At 48.1% G+C, this 25,659-nt stretch overlaps 1 protein-coding gene across 1 annotated transcript; it reads left to right on the top strand.

Annotated features, from left to right (window-relative positions):
- The first annotated feature begins 6,046 nt into the window (after positions 1-6,046).
- On the top strand, positions 6,047-6,988 carry LOC123346981 (olfactory receptor 2B2-like). Its single transcript, XM_044984410.1, has one exon. It carries the CDS (start codon positions 6,152-6,154, stop codon positions 6,986-6,988), a length of 837 nt encoding a protein of 278 aa, XP_044840345.1. The 5' UTR covers positions 6,047-6,151.
- Positions 6,989-25,659: the final 18,671 nt, after the last annotated feature.

Genomic DNA, 25,659 nt, shown 5'->3' with positions numbered 1-25,659 from the left:
CTGGGCCCCCTTATTCCACTGGAAATGAACACAAAAGCTTTCCCGCTGCTCATGGGGCTCCCTCGAGTTTGGCTCCCTTTGGATTCACTTCAATTCCCTTCTTAATCTGAAGCAGAAAACTTTTAAATGGCCCCACAAGGGGACTCATCAGAGGCCATGTCACAAATAGCATGTTTTTAAAAAGTCCCAATTGCTGGATCCCCCAGCTGCAGCCAGGATCCAAGACTCTAACGATGCCCAGCACGTCGCATTCTGAAGCCTAATGAGGGCACTTACTCTGCCAGGGACAGTTGGCACCAAACCCACACTTTCCTCTGTCACAGACAGGGGCCGAATATCTTGGCACCAGATCCTTGGCCAGCCAGACTGATACTACATATCCTTCTGCATCAGGTCATTGTCCAGTTACTCCAGTACCACATACCCTACTGTACCAGGTAACTGTCCAGTTATTCCAGTATGCCCTTCTGAAAATGGTCGTTGTCAAGTTTCTGTAGTGTGTAGAACAAGCCCATTCATCAGGTGTAAATGCAGGTATCCGAAGGTTGAAAAGATTTGTTCTATGCTATTGGACACTGATGCAATTCTTTTTTCCAGGCTCTAGGTATAAACCAGGGTTAAGCTGTTATTTACCAGCCCCCTGGCCTGACCTAACTTTCCTCACAAAACTGTTAACCCTGCTACCTGGGGCTCCGCAAACATCACCAGCTGAGTGCCAGCCCCTTGGGGATGATGCAGGGAGGAAACTCTCCCCACATTCTCCAGCTCTGACAACCATAAAGGTTTGTCTCCCTCCCCGCACACGGCCCTTAGAAGTCTGGGACGGAGACCCTGAGCTGTATGGGAGGAGACACCTGCAGTCTCATAGACGCGGGGCCCTTCCTGTCCATGCTTTGGACCTCAGCCCACCCAGACACATAGAGATACCATCCCCGTAAGCTTGGAGACACAAGGACGGCTGCAGAGGAGTCTGGCTTGCCAGCCATCCTTCTAGCCATCCACTGTACAATTCTGCATCTATCCAGTTCTCTCTTCTTCTGTCCATCTCTCTCTTTCTTTATTGTCCTTTGCCTTTCTCTGTCCTTGTACCAATTCACTTCTGACTTCCTCTCTTTCTCCACATCCATCCTTCTCTCCATCTGACTCCCCCTTTCTATTTCCATCCACCCATGCCTAGCCTCCTTCAGCCCCCACACACCCAGTAACTCTCTCTCACTCTCATCTCTGGCTTTTCTAATGTTCCCAGAACTGCAGTCACTGGGTTCTCAGGAGCCCCTTCCCATTGAGACAGGCTTTGGGCATCCCCACCTGGCTCCAGTTTCCAGAGCCAGAGGTGTCTGTGCTGCCCAAAGGGCAGGTGGACAGAGTTAGCTGGTTTTCTTACCCCCCTCCTCCCAAACCCCGTAGACATTCAGCCTCTCGGCCTGGGGTGCCTCATCTCCGGGATCCGCAAGCACAGAGTCGGTTTCAGTGAATGGGAGCAGGGATTGCAGCTAAGACTCTGCCCTGGTATCGGAACATCTGAACAGCCCGGAGCTGTTCAGGCAGGAGAGGTCTGGGGAGAGCAAAGTTGGAGGTGAATGGAGGTGAGTCAGGGGCGGAGGGGGTTTGAAATAGGCAGAGCGAGAGAGTGGGGAAGGGAACAGCACAATGAATGGAGACAGACAGGCAGACAGACTGACCAGGGGTTTATGATGATTAGGATGGATGGATGTTTCCTGCCACACCTCCAAAATCAGGGTTGTTACCAGCATAGGCTTATCAATAGCACAGATGCTGTAGCCCCAATCTGAATTGGCTGGACAGAGCCTTGGTGGGAGTCCAACGGGTGCATGGTCTCCAGTGGTGGATCTCACTGGAGTATCAGGAGCAGTTCTCTTTTTAACCAACCCTCTTCCCCACCTTACTTTCCTCCTAAAGTTTTCTTTCTCCCTCAGTCTCTCTCTGGAGCAGATCCTCAGTGGGTACTAACAAGTTATATTACAGTTGAACCTAGAAACTCCCACAGAGGTGAGGTACCAATTGTGCCAGGCACTGCACAGACACACAGCGAGAGACAGTCCCTGACCCAGCTGAGATCAGCAGGGTGACCAGATGTCCCGATTTTCTAGGAACCGTCCCAATTTTTGGGTCTTTTTTTTATATAGGCTTCTATTACTCCCCACCCCATGTCCCGAATTTTCACATTTGCTGTCTGGTCACCTTAGAGATCAGGGCCCTGTTCTTTTGGGTGCTGCACAGACTCACAGTAAATGAGGGACACACAATCCATGCCCCAGTCTAAGTAGGCAAGACAGATAAATGGAGGGTGAAAAGGCAGATTATTGTTCTCACTTTAGAGATGGGACCCCAGACTGAGAGAGTCAAAGTCACTATCCCCAAATCACCCAGTGACTCTGGGTCAGTGCTGGGTACTGAAGCCAGGTCTCCAGAATCCTCAGCCAGGACTTATCCCCTGGACCATTCTTGGGGATAAGATCCTCCCCTTCCCTCTCACTCACGTTAATGTATTCTAGACTCTTCCCATAGAATCATAGAACATTAGTGTTGGAAGGGACCTCGGAAGGTCATCTAGTCCAACCCCCTTCTCAAAGCGGGACGGATCCCCATGTCATCATTCCATTCGTACTCCCATCACCCCACGGCCATCACCACATTGTGTGGGACTGCAAGTAGATTGGGCAGAATGAAATTGCCAGAGTAACTTTTTTATACTGTTTTTCCATCAATCCCACAACCCCTGCCCAGCTCTTCCCAGCCTTTTTTTAAACAATATCCAGTGACCCAGCAAGTTTAACTAACACGTCTCAACTGTGCTGCTGAGGACTCTGTTTCCTTTCAACTTATCTCCACTCCTTGTCTTCATCTTTCTGGTTGCAAGCCATTTTTGAAAGAATGGCCAAACAGCATTGCTCTCTGACAACCTTCACCAACTATATCTTCCTCCCTGTCTTCTTTCTCACTCAGATTTCTCTCCCCCGCTTCTTCCTTCCAAGTCTAACATGTATGGATGTACTTATTCGGAGGTATAAAAGCCTCAGTAGGTGCCCATGTTCCTGTCAGGGAGTCCAAAGTGTTTGTAACATTCTTAGCCTTTTTGGGTGATTCTGATAGAGTTAGAGGAGGGAAGGAGAGAGGTGGGAGAAGAGGAATGAAGATGAAAGTGAGGATGGGGAGAAAGTTGAAAATGTACAACCTGGGGGGAGAAGAGATTGAATGAGGATGTGATGAATGCTAGATACGTACAGTGTTTGTATCATATTGACCACTGTCTTAGAAATGCAGAGAGACAAGGTGGGTGAGCTGATATCTTTTATTGGAGTAACTTCTGTTGGTGAGAGAGACAAGGTTTTGAGCTTACACGGAGCAGGGAAAGGTACTCGGAGTGTCACAGCTAAGTACAAAGAGGAACAGAAGCCTAAATAGTTAACACTTTTTCAAGGGATCGTTCAAGGTAAAGTTGCCAGTGAACTTGTCTCCCGTCATAGAGGGGAATGGGCAGGCGGGAGAACCTGGAAGAGGAGGCTCAGTGGGTCACAGATTGTTATAATGAGCCATATATCCAGCCTCTGTGTTCAATTCGTGATTTTAGTGTCTATCAACATTATGAATTTACAACACAGACTTGATGGGGTCCACATCCTGAGCCCCTTCTTCTGGCATTCAAACAACCCCCCACAGCATCATAAGCAAGCTCCCCACAGAGCAGGAAACACCAACTCAAAGTGGTACCAGACCCTGCCAGAACAACAGACAGAACCCGCAGCCATATTTCCATTTCTATGATAATCAACACTATTCACAAAACGGCTTTCAAGATCCATTCCTCTAAAACACACCAGTTGCAACATGTGGTGTATCTCCTCCAGTGCCCCAACAACAAATATGTGGGTGAAACCAGACAATCACTATACTCTTGAATAAACTCACACAAGAAAATGATAGAAGACAAAAATACCCTATCACTGATGGGTCAAAATTTGACACAAAGTGATCACTGTATTTATCACCTATCAATCCTTGTCCTCAAAGAAATCCTTCACAAAACCTTCAAAAGACCAGCCTGGGAGCTTAAATTCATAACTTTGCTGGACACTAAAAATCATGGACTGAACAGAGACAAAATCTATATCCCACTAACCCCAGCCCCATCAGCTTATTTTCCCCCTCCTTTCCCCTCTGTGTGAACTCAAAAGCTTCTCTCTCTCACCAATGGAAGCTTGTCTGTTACCCTAGATTTGATGGATGTGTGTACCCCAGAAAGCAATCAAGGTAATTGCACCCATATTATGTACATTGAGACATCGTGAATTAATAAAATGGAACACCAGATAGTTAAGAGTTAATTGGAAAACAGGCTTTTAGAAGCAAGGTGAAAACTAGCTGGCAGTTTCTGCTAATCTGAATGGGAGGAGGGGAAAGAAAGGTCAACAGAGGAGATTGAAAACCTTGGTGGATGGAAGACCTGGAGTCTGGGCACCTCTGATAGAAGTTTATTGAAAGTTAGGAAATGTGATGATTTTGTAAAGGTTATTGTGACCTATGTGTTTTGTAGAAGTTAGTTATAAAAGATCAGTGAATACAGTGGATTCTGGAGCAGTCCTCTGAAGCCATTTAGAGAGATTTTTTCTTGACATCTTTTCTCCCCGGTAGGTGAGCAACTGGCCACTCACAACCTGCTGCTAATTACTCAATACCAATCCAGTTTTTAAGTAAATATCTGGGATGCTCTAAATCTATTGCTTATGTCTGTGGGCTTGGCTACACTTGAAAGTTGCAGCGCTGGTGGAGGCACATCCTGCAAGGCACATCCAGTGCTGCAACTCCCTGGCTGCAGCGCTGGCTGTACACCTGGTCTGGTTGGGGTGTAGCGATTGCAGCGCTGGTGATCCAGCGCTGCTCGTCAAGTGTGGACACACACCAGCGCTGTTATTGGCCTCCAGGGTATTAGCAGATATCCCAGAGTGCTTTTAACTAAATTACTCTCTTTGTTTTGTTATGCAGCCTCTTTTTGTTTTGTGGTGAACTCGGAGCTCCTGGAGCTGCTTATCTAAAAAACAAACAAAGCTCCTGTTTGCTGTGAACAATCAAATGAGATAATGAGGCAGGCAGGGAGTGAGTGTTTGCTTGACAGAAACGGGGCAGAGGGGAGAGAGGGAGTCCGTTGGCTGCAGGCTGTTTGCAGTTAAGAGTTAAGGGTAAGGGATCAGGAACATTTTCTGATTTCTCAAGGCAGGAAGGTAACACACAGTGTTGGCTCCAAAAATCCACTCTCTCTCTCTCGCCCGCTCCCTGTCACAATACGCCCCACCTCACCCCACCCACCTCTTTTTGAAAAGCACGTTGCTGCCACTTGAATGCTGGGATAGCTGCCCATAATGCATTACTCCCAACAGCGCTGCAAATGCTGCAAATGTGGCCACACTGCAGCGCTGGTAGCTGTGAGTGTGGCCACACACCAGCGCTGTTCCTACACAGCTACATGACCAGCGCTGTAACTCCCAGCGCTGCAACTCTCAAGTGTAGCCAAGCCTTGTGTGCACTTAAATCTAATAAACTACACGTTTAGATAGAGACTGCTTACTTGTATTAATATTTCATCAGACAGGAATGCTGTGTTCATATTGATTTATCCCAGACACCACCTGGAGTGAAACAGTTAAGTTGCCCCTCCTGTGGGTTCTGAAAGCCATTGGTTACAGGTCCAATAAAAGATATTACCTCATCTGCTTCATCTCTCCAATATCCTGGGACTGTCCTGACTACAACAACACTGCAGACAGACAGATGAGAGATTTCCCTGAGCTTTACATAAATGTATGTAGTGCTGCAGGTGAGTCATTCCCAAGTTATTAGAGATTCTAGCCTTTCCCTAATCCATTCACTTAACACTTACCTGTCTCCTAGGACTCAAGGCTACCACTCCGAAAATACCCACTGTCAATCACAGCAGTAGCACCTATGATCACAAATCTCCTTGCTGCAGGATATTTTTCACCCTTATTCTTTCTGGCCCCTACAGGTGATGTATGGCAAAGGGACACAGGAAGATGGAAACCAAAGCTCCTTGGGGGAATTCATCCTGCTAGGGGTGTCTGACCGGCCACGGTTGGAGCAGCTGCTCTTTGTGCTCATTTTAATCTCCTACACCATGACCTTGCTTGGAAACACCACCATCATTGTGGTCTCATGGCTAGACCCTCATCTCCAAAAACCCATGTATTTCTTCCTCAGGAACCTCTCTTTCCTGGACCTCTGCTACACCACCAGTGTTGGCCCCCAGATGCTGGTGAATTTCCGAGGCACTCACAAATCCATCTCTTGGGCTGGCTGCGTGGCCCAGCTCTACATCTCCCTCTCACTGGGTTGCACCGAGTGCCTCCTGCTGGCCATCATGGCCTATGACCGCTATGCCGCCATCTGCCAGCCACTGCGCTACATGGCCATCATGAGCCACCGCCTCTGCCTGCAGCTGGCGGCCACCGCCTGGTTGTGCGGCTTCGGCAACTCCACGCTGCAGACCATCCGGACCCTGAGGCTACCCCGGTGTGGGCGGAACCAAATCGATAACCTATTCTGCGAGGTGCCGGCCCTGCTCAAACTGGCATGTGTCGACACCTCTGCCAATGAGGCCGAGCTCCTCGCAGGCGCCATGATTTACCTGCTGGTCCCACTGGGCTTCATCCTGATAACCTATGGCTACATAGGCGCCGCCGTGCTGAAGATTCGCTCAGTGAAAGGCAGGCTCAAGGCCTTCAACACCTGTGCCTCCCACCTGGCCGTAGTGTTGATCTTTTATGGCACGGGCATTTCCATGTATCTACAGCCTCCATCCACCTACTCTCAGCAGCGGGGCAAAATAGTAGCCCTCTTCTACACCATGGTGGCCCCCATGCTCAACCCCCTCATCTACACTCTGAGGAACAAGGAGGTGCACAGGGCGCTGCAGAGGGCACTGAGGAGAAACATGACCGCCCAGGGGGTCTGAGCTGGGAGACCAATGGGCACAAAACCATCTCTACCTCTCATGGCTACCGTAACCTCTTCTGTGCCCATGTGGAGCCTTCTGCTCTCTCCACAGCCCCGGCCCTCTCCACCCACACAAACCCTCTGGCCTCTCCCACTCTGCAGAACAAGTCTGACCTAATCTGCCCCACAACCTGCCTTCCCTTTTCCACCCCACACAAACCATCTCTCACCCACACAACACCCCTGCCCTCTGCTTTGCAATTCGACCAAGGACTATCTTTGGTGGACCTCCAGAAACAATCCCTGTTCTCCTGCCCAAAGAGATTATTCTTATTCCTTTCTGTTGTGGTAGCAAAGAGGCTGCAACTGAGATCAGGGTTGTGCCAAGCGCGACACAGACACTGAACAAGTTACAATTCCTTCCCCAGCTGATATCAGGGCCCCATTGTGCTGGGCACTGCACTGACACACAGCGGCAGGCAGTCCCTTCTCCAGCTGAGATCAGTGCCCCATTGTACTGGGCGCTGCACAGACACAAAGCAAGGGACAGCCCCTGCTCCAGCTGAGATCAGGGCCATCTTCTATGGGACCAGAAGATATCTCAGTTCAGTGGCTTCTCAATGAAACTAGCGCACATCTGGATAGAAGAATGGATTAAGTCAATGAAGGCAGCTCTATAGGTTTTGAGAGCACCTGAAGAAGACCATGTGGATTTTGTGGAAGAGCATCTCAAATTCCAGGCCAGATCCACAGTGAAGTTCATGGCAACAGCTAACAAGCCAGTCATAGAGAATACAATTTCAGCTGTATGCAGAAAAGTGAAATCAGACTAAAATAATTCTACGAGCTTACACAGTATCAAGGTGGGACCATTCGGGTCTACTCATATGAGTTCCAGGAGAGAATGAGCCAGGTGAAGCACTGGGACCCACACCAAGTTTGGGTCCTGGAAGCGTAGTTAGTGCTGGGGCTCCAGGATGACTCCCTCCATTGTGAAATGAAGAAGAGGTCTAAAGAAGAGTCCAGTAAGAATTTCCATGAACTCGTGCAAGCTGCCATTATATGGTCTGAATTAGAGCAAGTTCCTGTGGAAGAGATGGCCAAGCCCAACCCCCCTACACAAAGTGGAGGCCTAGGTAATGCATCTAACATGGGAAATGCTTTTCCCCAAACACAGTTAACACTGGAAAGTTTAAATGAAACTGGCCAGCAAACAGCAGGTGATGGTGCAAACAATGACTGAGGGAATGAAAGGTAAAATCTCCCTTAGTATGCCAAAGGATCCCAAAGATTCCCACTGAAGGATATCCAGGGAAGGTACATTTGCTACACTTGTGAAGGGTCAGGGCGTACTAGCTGAGAATGTCCACTGCGAAAGAGCCCAGAGCCCCAGGTACTCAAAACCAAAACGGCATCAGAAATGAGTGGCCCATCTACAGTAGAAGGCCAAGCAGTGGCAGAAGGATTCCTAGGCCTGTCTTTGGTGGAAAATCAGTCTGCATACAGCGCTGAGAGGCGCTCGGACAGTGCCAGCATATCTATCAACTTGTGTGAGCGAGCATTTGTAGACTAACTGCTGAAGTACTTATAGCCAAGGTGAAGATCAGTTGTTTGTTTGATACTGGCTCAGAAATCACAACTATTACTGAGCTGCATTTTCAAATATTTTTGAAATATAAGGAGCCAATCATTCACCAAATACACAGTTTGCATATGTAACAGCAGCTGATGAAATGGCAACCCCAGAGGTGGGATGCCTTGAAACAGATATAGAGTCTATGGAGTGAATCTTTCTCTACCAGTAGGGTGGTAGGTGGCTTTGATCTTAGTCCATGTGGACCCTCCATTACAGCTGGTTGGGAATTTTTAAACTCAAAATTCTCTTGTCAGAATATGCTGATTCATCCCACCTGGACATTTTGGTTTGGGGTGTCGGTGGGTGACAATATTTTTTGAGAAAAGTAAAAAAGCTTCAAAATTGTGGAAACCTCCCATTTGGACATTTAGTAAATGGAAATTTCCATCTTTATAGTTCAGCAGAAATTAAAACTAACTAGAGATTTTGAAATTGTCAAAAAAACCAAAACATTTCAATTGACCCTAACTAATTTATTTTTTTAATTTTTTGTTCAGTCAAATTTTCAGGATTTCAATCCTTCATGCTGATTCCAGATGGGAAATGGTTTAAAATCTAAAAACAATTTCACAAGATGTGAACAGCTTTTCCTACCCATCTTTGTTTTCCATCATTCGAGTGCCCTGCTCAAGATGGCATTAGTTTGTGAGTTATGTGAGCAGAGCAGAGAATGAATTCCTGCCCAAATATCCCTCACTTTAGCAAACTCTTGCTACATGATCTACCAGCCAACTTGGTAACTAGAGGGCCAGAGCTCTTCGAGTGTAATCGCTTATCTCCACACACCGTATTAATATTTATCATTTGTGTTAAGCTGACAGCGCCGAGGTGCCCAGTCATAGACCAGGTCCCCACTGTGCCAGGTGCTGAACAAACACAGAACAAAGAGACAATTGTTGCCCCAAAAAGTTGACAATCTAAGTATAAGAAAAGAGACAACAGATACATACAGACAGATGCGAGAGCACAAAGTAACAATGAGACAATATTGGTCATCAAGGTGAGCAGTGGTCTCGACACACGAGCAGCTGGTTCTCTGCATCATGGAAATACTTAGGAGACCAGACCCCCTTGTGCTAGGCGCTGTACAACCATTGAACAAAATGACAATCACAAGGTATCAGGCTGGATGCAGGAGGTCAGGCTGGATGGACCTTGTAGTCCTTACTGTCCTTAAAGGCTATGAATCTATTACTACAATTTTAAAGGAGTGGTGGGATTGGCTGGCCTAGGGTGGAGGGTTGGGAATGGAATATAGGGTCTTTCCCTTCTCTGGGGATGCTGACTCTAATCCAGCTCCAGCACAGATGGACTGAGGAAGGTGTTATGGGACCTTTCCTCACTGGGAGTGCCAGCTTCAATCAGGCCTTTGGGCAGGCATAGGGCTGTGTGTGGGAATGGAATATGGGGCTTTTTTATTTTTTATAACAAATAAAAGACGGGGGAGCTGACAGTAAAGAATATGAATCTGAAGTTAGGAATTGTAGAAAACTGATGAGGAAAGCAAAGGGACACAAGCAGACTTACAGACAATAAGGAAAAGGTATTTAAAATATGTTGAGGAGCAGGAAGAATCCTGACAATGGTATTGTTTCATTACAAGATGGAAATAGTAGGCTTACCAACAATAATGCAGAAAAGACAGAATTGTTCAATAAACATTTCTGCTCTGTATTTGGGGGAAAAACAGGAAATTTAGCCTCATCATATGGTGATAACATATATCTATCCATTCCCATCTACATGTACCTGCAGCCCCCATCCCTGGACAAGGGCAAAATGGTCTCTCTCTTCTATACTCAACCCCCTGATCAACATGCTGAGGAACAAGGAGGTGCACAGAGCTCTGCAGAAAGTGCTGGGGAGGAGCCCAACCACCCAGGGGGCCCAAGCTGGTGCAGTAGTTGGGCATGGAACCATCTGTGCCTCTTTTGGGTTCTGTAGCATCTTCCCTGCCCATATGGACTCTTCTACCCTCTGCCCGTTTCCACCCTTCACAACTGCCCTTGCCCTCTCCCACCTCAAAGAAAAACCTGCCCTCCCTGAGCCATACAAGTCCCCTGCCCTCTTTCAACCCATGCAACCCACCAGCTCCTGGGGCATGTCTACACCTAAAACTCTGCATCGGTGCAGCTGCGCTGCTGTAGAGCTTTCATGGGAGAAGCGCTCTACACTAATGCAAGAGAGGTCTCCATCAGCATAGTTAATCTACCTCCCTGAGAGGCAGTAGCTATGTTGACAGGAGAACCTGTCCTGCTGACACAGCACTGTCTACTCAGGGGGGTTAGGTTGATATAACTACTTTGCTCAGGGATTTGGATTTTTATACCAATATAGATCTGTAGTGTAGACCAGATGTTGGAGTTCTGAGAATGCACCAGGATGTCAGCTTTCATTAAAAAATTTTCTCTCTGTCCTACCCTCTATGGTTAGTTAGTACAGCTGGAAAGTTGACATCAGAATGACCTAAAGACTCAGAAAGCAGAAGGAAAAGGGGGAAAAATAACAAATTTATTATTTAAAAAAAAATTCTGTTTTAAATTCCAATCTCCTCATTTTTAAGGCCTGATACACTCTTTTGGAATGCTCTGGCCTGGCAAGACTGCACACTCCCTATCGAGAGAGGAAGACACGCATTATTTTTTTAATTGTGACCACAGTCTTCTAGGAGCTGCACCTTTCAGGAGAAGACCTAGGACTGTGAGACTTTCGTTGGCAACACTGTGGTACCCAAAATTGTGAGTCACTTTTATAAATCTTGCTCTGTGCATCTCTCTAGTGACCTGAACCTATAGTTACGACAGTCTGTTACTGAAGCACATCCAAGGGAGTTCCTCTTTTGGTTCAATCTTCACTTTACGCTCTCATGTTTCTTGGTTGAATTGGCATTTTCACTGACTTTGCTCTGTAGCTGTTGACTGCACCCCTCCAATTTGAAGGCTGAGTGACCTCTCCAGAGGTGAAATTAAGCCGGTCCGGTCTGGCATACTAGCAAAAGCTGGTACGCTGTGCCAGACTGGACTGGCTTTCCTGGCGGGTGATTTAAAGGGCCTGGAGCTCCAGCCACTGTGGGAAGCCCCGGGCCCTTTAAAGCGCCACTGCCAGAGCTCCGGCAGCGAGGCTTGGGCAGCGCTTTAAAGTGCCTGGGGTTTCCCACAATGGCCGGAGCCCCTGGCTCTTTAAATCCCCACCGGAGCCCAGCATCCGGGCTTGGGTGGGGATTTAAAAGGCCCGGGGCTCCTCCTGGAGCTGGTCTCCATCCTCCCCCTAACCCAGGGGTGGGCAAACTTTTTGGCCTGAGGGCCACATCAGGGTTACGCAACTGTATGGAGGGCCGGGTAGGGAAGGTTGTGCCTCCCCAAAAAGCCTGGTCCCCACCCTCTGTCTGCCCCCTCCCACTTCCCACCCCCTGACTGTCCCCCTCTGAATCCCCAAGCCATCCAACCCCCTGCTCCCTGTCTCCTTACTGCCCCAACCCCTATCCACACCCCTGCCACCTGACAGCCCCCCGGGACTCCCATCCCCTATCCAACTGCCCTCTGCAACTCATCCCCTGACCACCCCCTGCCGGGACCTCCCCTGCTCCCTGTCCCCTGACTTCCCTCCCGACCACTGTCCACATCCCCACCCCCGGACAAGCCCCTAGACAGGCCCCCTGGGACTCCCATTCCCAACCCTCCCTGTTCCCCATCCCCTGACTGCCCCTCAGAACCCTCCGCTCTCTTATGCACTCCCCCTCCACACCCCCTTACTAGCAGAAGGAGCTAGCAGCTGCAACACCTGGCCAGAGCCAGCTGTGCTCCCCATGCTGCCCTGCGGGAGCGGCAGGCCAGAGCACAACCCGTGCAGTGGCGTGGCTGTGGGGGAGGTGGAACAGCGGGGGAGGGGCCGGGGACTAGTGTCCCTGGCTGGGAGCTCAGAGGCCGGGCAGGACGGTCCCATGGGCCGGATGTGGCACACAGGCTGAAGTTTGCCCACGTCTGCAAACTTTGGTGGTGCCGCCTACCAGCTGTTTGATGGCATCCCCAATCAGCTGTTTGGAGGCAGCCCTGATTAGCTGATCTGGGGTGTGGCCAAACTGGTGGATTAGTTGCAGACCAAACAGTTGTGGTTTGTGGGTGCTGAATGTGGGTTTCCCATCCCCAGTGGGGGTCCACTTGAAACAGGGGTACCACTGAGCCAGTCTTTCCCACCAGCCTGGGTTCTCTGTACACTGTACTGCTGTGCAGCCTGCCAAGCCCTCCTTCAGGCTTCAGACACATACAGGTAGGGACACACACAGCTGCAGAAATACACAGACGCTGAAATCAGCTCTGCATGGGAAGGCTCAGCTAAGGAACTGCCCAGTACTCAAGTGTCCCCCCCTCACCCCTCAGAGAGTAAACCCAAAATTATACCATCTTGTAATACACAGAGATCTGTACAGAGTAAATCCATGAAATTTGCCCCCACGCTCAATGTGGAGGAAGGTATGGAACAGCTTTTGTCCCCAAGTAATGTTTTCCACACACTGGTCTTAGACAAAACAAAAAAAGTTTATTAATTACAAAAGATAAATTTTAAGTGATTATAAGGAAAAGGAAACAGATCAAAGCAGATTACCTAGCAAATAAAACAAACACACAATCTTAGCTTAATATGCTAAAGAAATTGGATATGTGTAGCAAATTCACACCTAAATGTTGTTTAGGCAGATTGCAGAGATTCTTGAAGGCAAGCTACACTTGTTTTTAGCTTAAAACCCCACTTATTCCTTTCACAGGCTAGACAACCCTCTAGCCTGGGTGCAGCCTTACTCCCTTAGTTCAGTCTTTTTGTTTCTCCAGGTGTTTCCAGCAGTCTTCTTTCTTGGACGGGGAGTCAGTGAAGAATGAACTATGATGATGTCAGTCCCCTGCCTGAAATAGCTTTAACATATGGCGGGAACCCTTTGTCTCCCAGTTTGATTCCCACACCCGGTCAGTAGAAAAACACAAGTATTATCATGGATTGCAGTGACAGGTTACTTGGTCACATGTCCCCGTAGGGCCACCACATCCATGACTCAGGCCTGGTCTACACTACAAGTTTATCTCGAATTTAACAACGTTAAATCGCATTAACCCTGCACCCGTCCATACAACGAAGCCCTTTATATCGATAAAAAGGGCTTTTAATACTGATATCTGTACTCCTCTCTGGCAAGGGGAGTAGTGCTGAAATCGGTATTGCCATTTCGGATTAGGGTTAGTGTGGCCGCAATTTGACGGTATTGGCCTCCTGGCGCTATCCCACAGTGCACCATTGCCACTGCTCTGGACAGCAATCTGAACTCGGATGGACTGGCCAGGTAGACAGGAAAAGCCCCGCAAACTTTTGAATTTCATTTCCTGTTTGCCCAGAGTGGAGTGCCGATCAGCACAGGTGACCATGCAGTCCCAGAATCAAAAAAGAGCTCCAGCATGGAGCGTACCAGAGATACTGAAGCTGATCTCTGTATGGGGAGATGAATCTGTTCTATCAGAACTCAGTTCCAAAAGACGAAATGCCAAAGCATTTGAAAAAATCTCCAAGCCTATGATAGACGGAGGCCACAATAGGGACTCAACACAGTGCTGCGTGAAACGTAAGGAGTTGAGACAAGCATAACGGAAAGCCAAAGAATCAAATGGACGCTCATAGAGGGAGGGAGGGAGGGAGGGAGGGGCGACTGATGACTGCAGCTATCTCACAGTTCCCGCTCTCTCCAAAAACTATTTACATTCTTGGCTGAGCTCCCAAAGCCTGAAGGGTCAAAAACACTGTCGCGGGTGGTTCAGGGTATATGTCGTCAGCCTCCCCCATCCCCCACATGAAAGAAAAGGAGAAAAAAATCATTTCTCGCCTTTTTTCAATGTCACCGTATGTGTACTGGATGCTGCTGGCAGACGCACTGCTACAGCACTACACAGAAGCATTCCCTTCCCGATGGCAGATGGTACAATATACCTGGTGTCCGTCATCATCATCCCATGAGTGCTCCTGGCTGGCCTCGGTGAGGTCGGCTGGGGGCGCCTGGGCAAAAACGGGAATGACTCCAGTCATTTCCTTCTTTAAGCTTTGTCTACTGGAGATCAGTCCTGGCTGGAATATCATAGCACCTGGAGGCTGCCTCCTCACCCCCTTTTATCTCTTCTTACAGAGGCAATAAAGTCAAAGTTGTTTCTTATTCATGCATTCTTGATTACTTCATCACACAAATGGGGGGATAACTGCCATGGTAGCCCAGGAGGGATGGAGTAGGAGGGAAGCAACGGGTGAGGTTTTTGCAGGGGCACCCCCTAGAATGGAATGCAGCTCATCATTTCTGCGGGATACCTGGGTCTCTGACCCGGAGCGACTGTTTGCCTCTCTGGTTCTTTAGTAGACTTGCCTGATATTCTAGGCAGGACTGACTCTCCATTAGACAAAATTTAAAGAAGGGAATGACCTGGGGAGTCGTTTCCATTTTTGTTCATGTGCCCCCAGCTGACCTCACCGAGGCCAGCCAGGAGCACCCATGACAGCAGCAGATGGTACAATATGACTGGTTCTGTCATCTGCCACCACTGAGAACAGCCAAGCTCCATCCTCTTTGGAACCCCCCTTCAGGTAGTTGAAGGCTGCTATCAAATCCCCCCTCTGGCTTCTCTTCTGCAGACTAAATAACCACAGTTCCCTCAGCCTCTCTTCGTAAGTCATGTGCCCCAGCCCCCTAATCATTTTTGTTGCCCTCTGCTGGACTCTCTCCAATTTGTCCTGTAGAGGAAAATTTACAAAGAGCCTCAGGCTTTGATCAAATTAGTAGGCCTGAAGTATGAGCTGAGCTTGCTTCTGTGTGTAAGGGGCATGAGGAGGCCAAAGTGGGATGGAAAGTCCCCAAAACAGAACAATGGCCTTCTGTGAACAAGGGGCACAAGGAGGTGAAGTGGAAAGCCCCCAAATACAATTTGCCATAGCCAAGCTTGTTTTTCTATAACCACAGAAGAGCTAGATAAGGAATAACAACAGGAAAAGCCAAATAAGGGAGATGATTGTTTCTTTCTGTTTTTGACCTTTATTAAATTTTGCAGCTATATTCCAAATAAGGTAATCAACAGGAAATGTATGTGTATTTTGTCTATGGTTTTAAGCTTTAAAAGGCTTGTGTGTTTCTTGAATCGGAGGGCAGCTACTGGGAGCTGTTACCCCCCTGCACTTGTAACAATAAAGGAGCCTCATACTTATAAGAACATAACATAAGAATGTAAGAATGGCCGTACCGGGTCAGACCAAAGGTCCATCTAGCCCAGTATCTGTCTACCGACAGTGGCCAATGCCAGGTGCCCCAAAGGCAGTGAACCTAACAGGCAATGATCAAGTGATCTCTCTCCTGCCGTCCATCTCCATCCTCTGACGAACAGAGGCTAGGGACACCATTCTTTACCCATCCTGGCTAATAGCCATTTATGGACTTAGCTGTTGCATCGCAGAGGAGCAGGGACAGAGTCTGACAACCCATGTGATCATAAGCAGAGAGTTCTTTATTCATTTCCAGCATGCTCTTATATCCCATTATGGCAAGCAATCAGACAGTTGCTAATTGGTTAACAAAATTAACACAGACTTAGCCACCATGAATTTATCCAGTTCCCTTTTAAACATTGTTATAGTCCTAGCCTTCACAACCTCCTCAGGTAAGGAGTTCCACAAGTTGACTGTGCGCTGCGTGAAGAAGAACTTCCTTTTATTTGTTTTAAACCTGCAGCCTATTAATTTCATTTGGTGACCCCTAGTTCTTGTATTATGGGAATAAGTAAATAACTTTTCCTTATCCACTTTCTCCACATCACTCATGATTTTATATACCTCTATCATAACCCCCCTTAGTCTCCTCTTTTCCAAGCTGAAGAGTCCTAGCCTCTTTAATCTTTCCTCATATGGGACCCTCTCCAAACCCCTAATCATTTTAGTTGCCCTTTTCTGAACCTTTTCTAGTGCTAGAATATCCTTTTTGAGGTGAGGAGACCACATCTGTACACGGTATTCAAGATGTGGGCATACCATGGATTTCTATAAGGGCAATAATATATTCTCAGTCTTATTCTCTATCCCCTTTTTAATGATTCCTAACATCCTGTTTGCTTTTTTGACCGCCTCTGCACACTGCGTGGACATCTTAAGAGAACTATCCACGATGACTCCAAGATCTTTTTCCTGATTCGTTGTAGCTAAATTAGCCCCCATCATATTGTATGTAGAGTTGGGGCAATTTTTTCCAATGTGCATTACTTTACATTTATCCACATTAAATTTCATTTGCCATTTTGTTGCCCTATCACTTAGTTTTGTGAGATCTTTTTGAAGTTCTTCACAATCTGCTTTGGTCTTAACTATATTGAGCAGTTTAGTATCAGCTGCAAACTTTGCCACCTCACTGTTTACCCCTTTCTCCAGATCATTTATGAATAAATTGAATAGGATTGGTCCTAGGACTGACCCTTGGGGAACACCACTAGTTACCCCTCTCCATTTTGAGAATTTACCATTAATTCCTACCCTTTGTTCCCTGTCTTTTAACCAGTTCTCAATCCATGAAAGGACCTTCCCTTTTATCTGATCCAAACTCAACGTGTGGTTGATTTTCCACAACAGTCCAGATCCCTTCTATAGTGGTCGACCAAAACTGGAGGCAATACTCCAGGTGTGGCCTCACCAGTGCAGAAAAGAGGGTAATAATAACTTGATCTGCTGGCAATGCTCCTACTAATACAGCCTGATATGCCATTGGAACTTCTTGGCAACAAGAGCACACTGCTGACTCATATCCAGCTTCTCATCCACTGTCCTTTTCTGCAGAACTGCTGCTTAGCCAGTTGGTCCCCAGCCTGTAGCAATTCATGGGATTCTTCTTTCCTAAGTGCAGGACTCTGCACTTGTCCTTATTGAACCACATCAGATTTCTTTTGGCCCAGTCCTCCCATTTATCTAGGTCACTCTGGACCCTATCCCTACCCTCCAGTGTATCTACCTGTCTCCCAAGCTTAGTGTCATCTGCTGAGGGTGCAATTCATCCCATCATCCAGAGGATGCAGGGACTGGCAGCACGAGCCCTGTGACCATGACTTCCTGGCAGAACATAAACTTCTGCTCGATCACTGTACTAAAACCAATATAACTGCACACCAAAAGGACTTTGCAAAACATTCAGGCAATACTTTCCAGCTATGGCAGGTGATAATGACTGGATTCGCAACACCTTTGATGATAAAACTTTCTCAACGAAGATATTGAGCACTGAGGAAATAGAGAAATTGATTGAGATCTCCTGTGATTAAGAACTGAAAAGGAGTTTCAGTAGTCTCTCATCGATCAACTTTTGGCTGAGTTCAAGAAACGGATACCCCCTGCTGGCCAAAAAAGTTACAATAGTTTTGTCACCATTTTCAACAACATACTTATGCGAGCAAACATTTTTCTCTTATGCATGTCTTAAAATGAAATACAGAAGAACAAGTTTATCCTTTTTTGTAGTTGTATTTTATTTGCCTGGACTGCTCAAGACCCGAAAGCTTGTGGGAGGAACTCTTTACTTGAGTTGGCATCTTAAATACCTTCATGCTGTTTCATGTCTGGTATTCCTTGATGAAATATGTAGGAGGCTTAATTGAAGTGATATGATCTACAAAAGTGAAATCTTGGAAGAGTGTTGCCATTTTCATAATGTAATAAAATTAATAATGTAAAGATAAATAATAATAAGGGTTCACGAGATTTGATATTTTCAGGAAAGGGGTTTGCGCGTTGTTAAAGTTTGGGAACCACTGATTTAGACAGACAGGTAGTTACTTAGTTTATTTTTAAGTCTAGAAAGTGGCCAGGTATTTGCCCAGCACAGACACCTAAATGGAACCGAATGCTAGAATATAGACATGTCTCAGCCAGTCCCCTTGACCTGGGGCTGGATTAGAGCCGAAGTCCCCGGAGGACAAAAGGCCCCATATCCCATTGCTAGATCACAGCTGACCTCATGGCTTTGAAAATGTCTGAGCATGAGGAAATCCATGACTGACGGTTTTATCCCTGATCTACACTGGAGGTAAGGGAGGGAAAGATCAGTGGTACTGAACAGCATGGACATGCTTTTTGCAGAGGTGCCATTCCGTAAGTGTACATGAATCATGAGCTGAAGGGGGTTAGTAAGAAATTTCCCAGCTGTCCACTCGGAGTGTGTTGATGGTTCCTTTGATGCTGGGCCACTGTTGGAGATGGGGGCTAGATGTACCCGGGTGGGATCCAGCCTGGGGACTGGTATGTTCCTGTTAGATATCTTTGTGCTGAGCTCCTCCCCAGCATGTGCAACACACCCTGAGGTTGGGTTCCTCTGACACGCTTTGATTCACTTCTCAGTCTTTCACAGAAAAAAATGCCAATGGCCTGTCTGGCCGCGCTGTGAGCTCATCAACATTGTTCACAAATAGCAGACGTCTTTAATAAGACCCAGATTTTTCCAGACATGAGTGGAAGCCGATGTTCTAACAATGCCTGGTGTGCTGCTTCCTGACACCTAATGAAGAGACCTGGGGCAACAGCACCCTGCATCCAGGCTGTAACTCCTCAGGGGGCGCCTGGCACCAGGCAGCTCCCAGACCTTTCTCTGTTGCAGGCAGGGTCTGTCTGCACGGAGCTGCCATGAAACTCATTGATGTGACACAGTGGAGAGTCCAGGGCTCAGCAGCCAAGGGCTGGGACAGGAAGAAGAGATGCCTGACTGAGATCACAGAAATGAGCCATTGGGGCAAGTGTCCTGCCCTCTGCCTGTGCCAGACACATCACTGGCCAGTTACTCCAGAACCCCATACCCCTCTGCCTCAGATCACTGGCCGGCTAGTCCAGTACCCCATGCAACCCTGCTCCAGATCCCTGGCCACTTACTACTGTACCCCACACTCCCCTGCCCCAGATCACTGGCTAGTTCCCCATGCACCGCGTGCCCAAGACACTGACCAGATAGAAACAGTGATGGCGCCTTAAAGACTAAAGGTTTATTTGAGCATAAGCTTTTCTGGGTAAAAATTCCACTTCTTCAGATGCCTGAAATGAAAATTACAGATACAGCCTAAATATATATTGGCACATGAAGAGAAGGAGGTTACATTACAAGTGGAGAACCAGGCTGAAGGCCAATTCAGTCAGGGTGGATGTGGTCCACTCCCAATAATTGATGAGGAGGTGTCACTATCAAGAGAGGAAAAATTGCTTTTGTAGTGAGCCAGCCATTCCCAGTCTCTATTCAAGCCCAAATTAATGGTGCTAAGTTTGCAAATGAACTGCAGCTCTGCAGTTTCTCTTTGAAGTCTGTTTCTGAAGTTTTTTTTTATTGAAAAATGGCTACTTTTATATCTGTTATTGAATGTCCAGTGAGATTGAAGTGTTCTCCCACTGGCTTTTGTATGTTACTATTCCTTATGTCTGATTTGTGTTCATTTATCCTTTTACATAGAGACTGTCCAGTTTGTCTAATGTACATGGCAGAGAGGCATTGCTGGCACATGATGGCATCTATCACATTAGTGGATGTGCAGGTGAATGAGCCCCTGATGTTGTGGCTGGTGTGGTTGGGGCCTATGATGATGTTGGGGGAGTACATATGGGGACAGAGATGGCAATGGGGTTTGTTACAGGGATTGGTTCCTGGGTTAGTGTTTCTATGATGTGATGTGTAGTTGCTGGTGAGTATTTGCTTCAGGTTGGGGAGGCTGTCTGTAAGCAAGGACTGGCCTGTCTCCCAAGCCCTGTAGAGTGGGGGATCATTTTCCGGTTTAGGTTGTAGGGCGTAGATGACGTGCTGCAGAGGTTTGAGCTGGGGGCTGTATGGGATGGGCAGTGGTGATCTGTTATTTTCCTTGTTGGGCCTGTCTTGTAGTAGGTGCAGGAGTCTAGTGGCCAATTTGGCATGTGGGGGACCCTGGGGCTCCGCAAACCTTTCCAGATGGATTCCAGCGCCTTGGGGAGGCTTCAGGGAGGCACCTACCCCCCCCAGCTCTGAAATGCATAAAGGCGCTGCCTGCTTCCCCTCCCCACCCATGGCCCTATGGAATCAGGGACAACTATCGTGATCTGCACAAGTAGAAGCCTCCTACAGTCACAGAGACACGGGGCCCTTCTCAGCTCTGCTTCAGAACTGGGGAAGGCCAGGTACAGTGTGATACTTATTCTCAGAAGCCCAGAGACCACGGGGCTGGGGCAGCATGGGGTGCAGGGACACAGGCTGGGGATCTTACCTCCTTCCATCCATTCTTCCAGCCATCCACTATCCAGTTCTCTGCGTCAATCACCCACTCGCTATCTGTCTGTTCATCCATCTCTCTTTCTCTTCCTCTATATCCTTCCATCCATCTACCTCTCCCCCACTCCATCCTGCAATCCGTCCATCTCTCTGATCTTATATTGCCTCTTAATTGTTCTTTTTAATCCATCCTTCTCTCTGCCTTTCTTTCTGTCATAACAATTCACCTCCCTCTCCTTCTCTTTCTCATCAATCCACTCTCTCTATATATCCATCTCTCTCGCACTCTCCTCCCCATCTCTGGGATTTATTTCATTCTATCACTGTGGACTCTGGGCTTCTAGGAGACCCTGCCAGTTGAGAGAGGCTCAGGGTGTCCCTCCCAGCCTGGGGCAACCTGCCCCCCAGGTACTTCAGTCACACACTGAGCAGGTTTCATCCCTGGGATGAGGGGTATTCTGTGATCATGTGACACTGACTCTGAACATCCAGTTTGCTCCATTCTCCTCCTTTTGAGAGCTGTCCCAGGGCCTCAGAAGAGTGTGGGGCAGCACCTACAGCCTCAGGGCCTCCAGAGCCAGATGCAGATGGTGCTGCCCCACAGCAGGGGGCAACGTTAGCTGGTCTCCCTGATCCCGAAGACTCTTAGACATTCAGCTTCACAGCTCGGGGCTGCTTCATCCCAGGCACTGAGGGGCTCAGCTCAGGGGAGCAGGGAATCCAGACTCTACCCTGGCATCCAAGCATGTGAGCGTCAAGCAGCAGGGATCTGGGGAGAGCAGAGCTGGAGGTGAACGGACGTGAGTCCGGGTTATTACTGGGGAGGGTCCAGGAGCTGGGGAGCATGTGGGATGGCTAGCTTTGTTAGCTCTGTCCTATGGGTATGATAAAACTACCCTACCTCCCAGGGGTGATATGAGGATAAACCCATTAGAGATTGTTAGGTGCTCAGACACTGTGGTGCTGAGGACCGGACAATTACCATAGATTGGTAGATTTGGTTAGGGTTGGAATCTGTCTTATCCAGGGCCCCTAACCCACAAACATATTCAGGAATAACTTTCTACAGGGGAGTAGGTAATCACTTGGGTATGCAGTCGCACAGAGAAGTACATACAAATAATAGATTCATGTTTACAGTGGCAGTAGAATCATAGAACCATAGACATGTAGGACTAGAGGGTACTGCCAGAGGTGATATGGTCCATACCCCCATATCGAGACAGGAATAAGATTACCTGGATCATACCTGAACAGTATTTGTCCAACCTGTTCCTAAAATACTCCCAGGATGGTATGGCATTCCATGGTGCAATCCAGACTAGTGAGGGGTTGTGTCACCCCTGCACTGCAACCTTGGCTGCCCCACAATGTTTTCCTGTTGTAGATTCCAACATGGGTCACTCATGGATCAGCAGGTGGGTCTCACCCTGCGTGTCTGTGTGTAGCCACAGCCTGGTCCTGCAACTCTTACCCAGCAGCTTGACCGCGAACACCAGCCACACTCTGGCTTGTACCAGCCTGGGTTACTGTTTGTGGGGTGACTCCAACACATTCCTAGTCCAGAATCCCCACCCACACCTCCAAGATGTGTGTTCTGCACTGCCCAGCCCTCTCCTGGACAGTTCAGATATTTTAGGTCTGTTGTACCTGTGAGGCGATCAATATCCAACAGTTTGCTACGTTAAATAGAGTTACTCACACAATTCAGTTTCAACACAGCAATGGATCAGTTTGGATTACAAAGTAAAAAATGCTTTTATTTCACTACAAAGAGAGAGATTTTAAGTGAGTAGAAGTATAAGGCATTAAAGGCAGAAATGGTTATAAGAGCAATAAAAATAAAGACATTTTTGTTATGTCTCGTTGCCCATCCCCTGGCATATATATCCTAGAACTGCGACCAACGGCCACAGCTGCAATTTTCCATGACAACTTGTTTGAAGTATTGTTGTAGTCAGGTTGGTCCCAGGATATGAGCAAGGCAAAGTAGGTGAGGTAATCTCTTTATTGGACTTACTTATGTTGGAGGCTTCAAAAGAAAGCTGCACAACACCTTCAAAAGATGAGCCTGAGACATAAATTCATAAGTCTTCTTGTGACAGATTTGCCCTGGGTATCAGGTGATCAGGTTGAGGCCGCAGGATCTTAGGCGAGGAGATGGAGGAACACACCAAGCGACTAAATTTTAAAGCTTTATTAATAAAATAATAAAATAGTAAAATAACAGCGGCGAGTGCTGGGAATGCTCCCATGTCACTCAGAGGAAGAAAGAAAGCACTAGTGCCCCAGCCCTAACCGACGTTCATACTCACACCCACGCTACCCGAGGATGGCCAAGCCTGGGTGTAACATAAGAAGAAGACACGGAAGGATGGATGGGTTTTCTTCTACTGTGCACGGGTCATCCAGGGTGCGCTGTTGATCTCCAATTTGCTTCGGCTCTCAGGAGGGTTTTTAAGTCCTGGGTTCTTTTTCGGGCATTTCGTTCAGGGACCTGTGTTCCTCGTGCTCTTTGTACCAGTCCAAACTGGTCTTCCGTGGCTTTCTCAGCTTTCCCAAAACACACCAGCCACAGGGAAGTGAAAACGATTGTCTCCCTGCCCTCCCGCACTGGCCTTCACTGTCTTGCTCATTTTTGCACCTCCTGTGGTTCTGTTCAGCTGAATCTTCTTTTCTCATGGCTGTTTGGGGTGGAATAGGTCCCTGTCTTTCTTGGCCGGCAGCCGAGAGTCAGATGTCTGCTGTGGATTTGGGCTGGAGTTGAGTTAACCTGTTCTCTGCTCTCTCCCTCCATCTTTGGCCTCTCGCAACCTGTAAAAGAATCTTTCACTCCACTCTCACACCTTTGACCATTCCCGACATGCTTTGCAATGCCTGCACCAGCATTATCAACATACAAGGCTGATCTGCCTCCCCATGGGACCCCCTGAGTGAGGGGGTCCTTGGGGCTGTGACATTCTGGACACTCAAAAGCCTGGACTTAACTGAGACTCTGGTTTTATGACCTGTAGTGAGGCCGAGTTTCCTCGCGCCGAGCAGGAGAGGGAGGCACCATTACACTTCCCTTGGAGGGTGGATCCTAGATTTCCCTGCCCACCTCACCGGAAGCATCAGGGCATGGCTGGAAGTATAAAAGGCCAGCTCAGCAGCACATTTGGGAGAGAGCCGGTGGAGGAGAAGGATGCTCTGCCTATTTGGTAACATCCCTGAAAGGAACATTTGCCTGACTGTTCCTGAGCCTCAGATGCCGACAAGACTGGCCCAGCGTGCCTGCCGCTGTGTACCCTGATGAGCCGGAAGAGGCCTGGAAGCTAGAGGTAACAAACCGCGGGCTGGCAGGAAGTGGCCACGGGCAGCCATGGAGCAGCTGTCTGCTGAGACAAGGGTGGCTCAGTCGGCATGTTGCAGCTGGATCCCCACCAACACAGGAGCAGACAATCCTGCCCCTGCCAGGGCCCTGCGCTGGGACATGGTGGAGTAGGGTGGGCCCACGTCCCCCTATGACCCCACCCCAGGGTGGCTGACTCCCTACACTGTTCAGAGAAGACCCAGCCCTGAAGAGGAGCCTCCCTGAGCAGCTCCCTTATAGACTGTTTTTTTACTGGCTGCCTGAGCCCCGCTCAGGCTGAAGCCAGCCCTGAGACTGCTTTGCTTACTGGCCACCTGAACCTCCTCAAGCCAGGCCAGCTCACCTAAGACTGTTTTTTTGCTGGCTGGCTGAGCTCCGCCAAGGCCAAAGCCAGCCCTGATAGACTCTGTTTAAGGGCTGACAGCTTGGGCCACCCAAAACCAGGCTAAAGCCTGACTAGAACTATTGATTACACAGCCCTATTGTGGGCTTGGGGCTGTCCTGCAGACTCTGGTCCTGGCCAGAAGGACCACCGTGAGTGGCCTCCCTCTGAGCGGAAGAGGGAGGGACCATTACAGGCCCATTACAACAATTTGTAACACACCCTGCTGTCTACTTACCTTCCATTGTCTGACAACTGCAGAGGTGTTAATTTCCCACTTCATGTTTATTGCCACTTCATTTTAAATGGGCTCCTGCAACATGTTTAACCAAGGCCGGACAGTCAAAGTGTGTTCCTGATAAAGAGCCGGTGGGGAAGGGAACAGGAGGTGGAAGCTGTGAAGTTGAGCTCCAGCTCAGAAGGGTTGGGAGTGGTGGCTTTATGAAGTGGTGACTGGGACAGAAGAGGAGCCCTGGGTGTGGTAGAAGACCCCAAAGCTGAATATAAACTTTTGTGTTGCTGTGATGGACTTTCTTTTGGGACCTGGAGGATTGTTTTCAACTGTTTCTGTTATTGAATGAACCTGAGGCAGGGCTGCTGTTAGCCATGAGACAGACTGTGTGGATTTCTTAAGGAGTCCTGAAGAGGACAGAGAGAGGCTAGCCACCACAGACCTAACCTGGCCATGAGAGGGCTCTCGGGAGGCAGGCGGAGTGGGGGGCTGTTACAGTATCTTATTACTGCCATCGATTGCCACAGATCCACTGCTCTATGATTTAATTTCTCGGCATATTATTCTTATGGATGAGAATAAAACTGGAGTCATAGTTAGGAGACACAGTCACAGGACCTGCAGAAATAATAAAAAAAAAAAGTCCCTGTTGGAAAGAGCTTTCAATCTATGCATCAATTTTCAATGACAAATCCATTTCTTGGCATTTGGATCCTATTACTCCCACCAACTGTCACAGATCTAGTTTTCTAGGACACTTTCATGTCCTGGCATATGGAGCCTCCTTTGTCACTAAGTGCCACAAAACAACTTTTCTGCAACA

Source organism: Mauremys mutica, chromosome 12, assembly GCF_020497125.1.
Source record: "Mauremys mutica isolate MM-2020 ecotype Southern chromosome 12, ASM2049712v1, whole genome shotgun sequence".
Classification (NCBI taxonomy): domain Eukaryota; kingdom Metazoa; phylum Chordata; order Testudines; family Geoemydidae; genus Mauremys; species Mauremys mutica.
The sequence above is the reverse complement of the archived record's forward strand: the minus strand, read 5'-3'. Positions and strand labels throughout refer to the sequence as shown.

Coding starts and splice junctions, on each gene's coding strand:
- LOC123346981 (XM_044984410.1), top strand. CDS start 6,152: ATGACCTTGCTTGGAAACACCACCATCATTGTGGTCTCATGGCTAGAC.